At 48.7% G+C, this 5,507-nt stretch overlaps 1 protein-coding gene across 1 annotated transcript; it reads left to right on the top strand.

The window, feature by feature from the left end:
- Positions 1-3,778: 3,778 nt before the first annotated feature.
- On the top strand, positions 3,779-4,252 carry Rnase2 (ribonuclease A family member 2). Its single transcript, XM_041639086.1, has one exon. The coding sequence runs from the start codon at positions 3,779-3,781 to the stop codon at positions 4,250-4,252; it is 474 nt and encodes a 157-aa protein (XP_041495020.1).
- Positions 4,253-5,507: the final 1,255 nt, after the last annotated feature.

Raw genomic sequence — 5,507 nt, 5'->3', positions numbered from 1 at the left:
GTTTGTATATTGTTGAGCTAGCGACTGGAGACTGCGCTACAAGCAGAGCTTGAACAAAAAGTCTCTGTGTTTCCCTCATCAGAGTTCTTCCTCCTGCACTTCCCTGCCCTTGGAGGACAGTCCTCCTAGGATCTAGATTTTGTCACCTGCAGCTTTCCATCAGCAGGGGACATCGGGGTCAGTGCTTGAGAAACAAGCTGCAGACCATCTGGACCCCAAAAGTTTTTGCCTCTGTTGAATGTAAGTGCTTGGATAAGTAAAAACATATATACATTTTTTTTCATATTAACCTGTAGATTCATAGTAATTTCAATTAAAATCCCAATCAAAGGAGCTGACAGCCAGGTAGGGGCCAGAATATCCCACCATCCATTCTATCTGTAACCACTACATGGGATGTGACAGGCACCCCTCAATGAGTACCATAAGGACACTTTCAGTGCTGGGGGGTGGTGGTGCACGCCTTTAGTCCCAGCACTCAGGAGGCAGAGGCAGATGGATCTCTGTGAGTTTGAGGCCAACCTAGTCTACAGAACTAGTTCCAGGACAGCCAAGGCTACACAAAAAAAAACCCTGTCTCAACAAAAAACAAAAAAGAAAAAGAGAGAGAGTGTGTGTGGAAGAGAGAGAGAGGGAAGGAAGGAGGGAGGGGGAAGGGAGGAACAAAAAAATACCTTCGGTGGCTCCCAGTGTGAAGACTTGACCACAGCCAACAAGATGGTTCCAATCACCCACAGCAGGCATGGACTGACGGGTGACGCAGGCTCCACAGGGTCCTCATGGAAGTTATATGCACGGAGTCACTCTGCAGATACCTGAGTGTACAAGGAAGACTCGAGGCCCTTCCCAGATACAACCAAACCAGAACCCTGTCTGCCTCTGGATTCCTGTGCAATTCCAGAAACCTCATCCAAAAGTTCAGGATCTGCTTTCCTTCAGGAGCCTTCCGAGGAGATATGGAGGAGGCTCCAGAACACAAAGAAGACAATTTTAGAGCCCCATGCACCGAATACTCTTTTAACTTTCAGAAATAAATCACAGTTAATTAACTTGCATCGCTGTGTAAATCAGCTTTCTCCTGCTTGATTGACAGCTGAGACAAATGGCCTGGAAGAGCAAAGATCAAGCTTGTTTTCCAGTTTCAAAGAAGCAATCCGCAGTCAGCGACTCCATTCCTTGGGGGTCTGCGGCTGGTGAGAAGCCTGTGCTAAAGCAAAGCCCAGGTCATGGAGGAGAAAGGAGGGCACCTGGGTCCCAATATCCCTTCAAGAACATGCCCACGGGGTCCTAACTACCCACCAGCAGCACCGCAGGCCATAAGCCAGCATTTCCTCCACTAGTCTTTCAGAGATACCTACAATCTGGCTCACAAACTGGGGGTGGGTGTGCAGGTCTACAACCCCAGCACTCGGGAGAAGGGTGGAAAATTTGAATCCAATCTGGGTTTTCAAGAAAGTTCTAACTAGACCTAGGTTACAGAGTGAGACCCTGTCCCAACACTTCCTAAGCACTCCCAAAAGATCAGTCCTAAAACACAGGTTGTTATGACGCTGTTATACACGCTGTGCACTGTCATTTCCTGCACAGTCCCTGCACTCGGCTGTGTCCAACACTATGCTGAGCCTGGGCACTGTCAGTCCGCAGGTTAAGAGCGGTCACTGCAACAATATACCGAGGTTGAAGAAATTCCAAGTCGTGGACGCCTGCTCTCATCAGTGAAATCCACACAAAGGGGTAGCTAACGAGGGGACAGCAAAAGACTCACTGTGGTTTTATGAGAAATGAGGAAGTATTTCTTGATATATCTTATCACTTCATCAAGTCATAAAAACTAATTACTACTAGAGTATAATTCTGGGTGTGCTTCATGACAACTGAAATGTACTATTGACGGGAATGCAGGGGAGGATTTACTCTGCTGAAGTCAAAACTCTCATCAGTGCATCACTGCGGATGGAGTTCAGTGGAGAGCGTTTATCTAGAGAGCACAGATCCCAGGTCCAAATCCCAGAGTAAAGACAAACACATTCAAACTCACATGAAAGGTCAGTGCACTAGCATGGGCTTATACCAGACCATCTTAGGTAAAGAGGTGTTCTCTTGAAGGTCCTCAGTGTAAAACTAGGCAATTTGTTCTAGTCTGGAGGCAGATGTGGGTAGCTGGAAATGTCCAAAGTAATCTTATGCAGGAAACAATCAGAAAAATATTATGCATCATGCCCTTAGGACAATTTTTGTTATTATTTCTGAATACAGTTTTTAAAATTTGTTAACTTTAACTTATGTGTGAGTGTGTGCGTGTGTGTGAGTGTGTGTGACATGTGTGTATGCGTGTGTGTGACATGTGTGTGTGCGTGTGTGAGTGTGTGTGACACGTGTGTGTGCGCGTGCGTGACATGTGTGTGTGACATGTGTGTGCGCGTGTGTGACATGTGTGTGCGTGTGTGACGTGTGTGTGACATGTGTGTGCGTGTGTGTGACATGTGTGTGAGTGTGTGTGACATGTGTGTGCGTGTGTGAATGTGTATGTGTGACATGTGTGTGACATGTGTGTGCGCGTGTGTGACATGTGTGTGAGTGTGTGTGCGACACGTGTGTGCGTGTGTGTGACATGTGTGTGCGTGTGTGTGACGTGTGTGCGCGCGCGTGTGTGTGAGTGTGTGTGTGACATGTGTGTGTGCGTGTGTGTGTGACATGTGTGTGTGAGTATGTGTGTGTGACATGTGTGTGTGCGTGTGTGTGTGACATGTGTGTGCGTGTGTGTGACATGTGTGTGTGCGCATGTGTGTGAGTGTGTGTGTGACATGTGTGTGTGCGCGTGTGTGTGAGTGTGTGTGTGTGACATGTGTGCAGGTACTAACAGAAGCCAAAAAAGACAAGGTGTCAGATTGCCCTGGAGCTGGCGTTCTCTGCAGCTCTGAGCTCTGGGTGACAACCCTGAGTTCTTTGGAACAGGTGTCTGGAAGAGCTGGAGGTGCCCCTAAGCTCTGAGCCATCTCACCAGTCCCTAAGATTTATTTTTATTTATGTGTATCTGTGGGTGTGTGCATGCTCACAGAAGCTATTAGAGGACATCGGACCCCCTGGAAACGGAGTTACAAACAGTCGTTAAGTCACCCAACATAGGTGCTGGGACCAAACTTAGGTCCTCTGGAAGAGCAGCATGTGCTCTTAGCCGCTGAGGCTTTTCTCCAGACCTCACCATTATATGGTGTTAAGACTGAGAGACAGAACTGTGCATATCTCTTGTGAATTTGACTTTCGTAGCCAGGCGTTTGGGAACCTTGATCTGTCTGTAACACAGTCACAGTCACAAAATCTGCAGTCAATCAGCAGGTGATACAGAGGTATTTGTGCAGAGTTCAGATTCAAACTTCCAAGTCTGTCCCATGCGAGATGACTTGGAGTTAGGTTCCTTACAAAGGAGCTAGCAGCACTGCTCTTTGGGTGTCCGTTGGTTGGTCAAGCAACGAAACAGAAGGCCAGTTGCACAACGAGGCATTGTGTCAATCTGTGGTCCTGCATGGTGAAGACTCCAGCCCCCTGGCTCTGCCAGCTCCACCCCAAGGGCTGCTCTATATATGTGTGTCCAGGTAGAACTCTCATTTATCCCTGATTTCCAGGACAACCAGCACTGTGTTCTCACGGGAGCCACAACATAGACCGGGTAAGCCCCCCCAACTCTAAGACTAGGACGGGAGAGGCAGGGGAACTGTGAGCCCACGGTGCCAGCAGAGGGGGATGGGGAGTAGTTACTTCTCTCTGTTCTCACAGGAGCATGGGTGTGAAGCTGCTGGAGCCCCGACTTTGTCTGCTGCTGTTGCCAGTTGTACTAATGGTCTCCTCAGTCCAGGTCCCACGGGGTTTAACCCCTTCCCAGTGGTTTGAAATCCAGCATGTAAATAATAGGCCCGGCCTCCAATGTACGGCAGCAATGCAGGGGGTTAACAACTATACAGGACACTGCAAGGACAAAAATACTTTTCTTCATACAACTTTTGCTGCTGTTGTCGCTGTGTGTGGCAGACCAAATACTCCCTGCAGAAATAGGACACACACAAATTGTCATAATAGTCCTGCTCGAGTATCTTTAACTTACTGTAACCTCACAACTCCAGCAACACATTATACACAATGCCGATACCAAACGTCACCAGCAACAATGTTCTACAGAGTTGCTTGTAACAACAGAACTCCACAAGACAATGGTACTTACCCAGTGGTTCCGGTTCACTTGGATGGGATATTTTAGCTCTAGAACCAGCTCCATGTTCACAGTGGTGAAGAGCATGTTCTTCTGCCCGTGCTGCGGTCAGCACCTGTCCTTATGAAACTGTCCCCGGTTTTCTTCACATTTAACTGAACAGATCTTTTCTACTCAATAAACACCTTTGCATACTCATCCGGATCTCTGCGTATCTGTGTGTGCGTGCACTCATACAGGCGTGTGTGTGTGCTTGTAGTGTGTACGCATGTGGGTGTGTTGTGTGTGAGTCTCTTTGTCTATCTATCATCTGTGTATATGTGTGTGTGCACAAGCATGTGTCTGTATGTGTGTGTCTCTGTGTCTGTGTGTCTTTGTGTGTGTGCCTGTGTGTGTGCATGTGCTGAGACAAGTCCCCATGTTTGCATATCAAGCCCTCTACAGACTGAACCATCCCCCCTCCCCTGGGGAACAGACTGGAGTATGAGAAGAGATGGGCATTGCCCCAGAAAATTCCTACAGGGCATCTTCCCTGAAGTTTATCTGTGGGAAAGAAGTGGCTGGCAGAGGGGACCAGAGAAGTGGAATCTCTCCATGAGGCTATTCCATGTCCCTCCCCCTGCATAGCTGTCCTCTGCGGTAAATTGTGAGACCATTCAACATAGCCCAGGAAGGCACAGATGCCAAGATAAGAGAAGTGGGATCCACACAGAAAAGTGCAGAACTGTGTTGAGAAACAGGGGAATGGGCAGGGGCCATCTCTTGAAAGACACAGGCGAGGGCCGGGTGGTGGTGGCGATGCCTTTAATTCCAGCACTCAGGAGGCAGAGGTAGGTGGATCTCTGTGAGTTTGAGGCCAGCCTGGTCTACAAGAGCTAGTTCTAGGACAGGCTCCAAAGCTACAGAGAAACCATGTCTCGAAAAACCAAAAAAAAAAAAAAGAAAGAAAAGAAAGGAAGGAGGGAAGGAAGGACGAAGGAAGGACGGAGGAAGACACAGAGAACACATCACCAGCTGCAGTGGAGGGCGACTCCTCACGCAGTGTCTGGTGCAGATGGAGCAGAGGTATGATACGTCACAGCTGTCCCTCTCTTCCAGTCTGGATCCCCAGCTCCTCTCTGCTGCTCCTCTCTGGGTCCCCAGATGCGACCCTCGGGCAGCACTTCTGACTCTCGGAAGGTACGGCCCTGACTCTGGACAGGGCTGCAGGGAAGGTAGACCCCTGGAGCAGCAAACACAGATTCTGCTGTTCTGGATTGGGGTGTGAATGCTAGGTTTGGGGATAACAAGGTTTGACATAATC

The sequence above is a fragment of the Microtus oregoni genome, unplaced genomic scaffold (assembly GCF_018167655.1).
Source record: "Microtus oregoni isolate MIOR12 unplaced genomic scaffold, Mior012 000056F_ref0000123, whole genome shotgun sequence".
In the NCBI taxonomy this organism is placed as follows: Eukaryota; Metazoa; Chordata; class Mammalia; order Rodentia; family Cricetidae; genus Microtus; species Microtus oregoni.
This window is presented reverse-complemented; position numbering and strand designations above follow the sequence as displayed.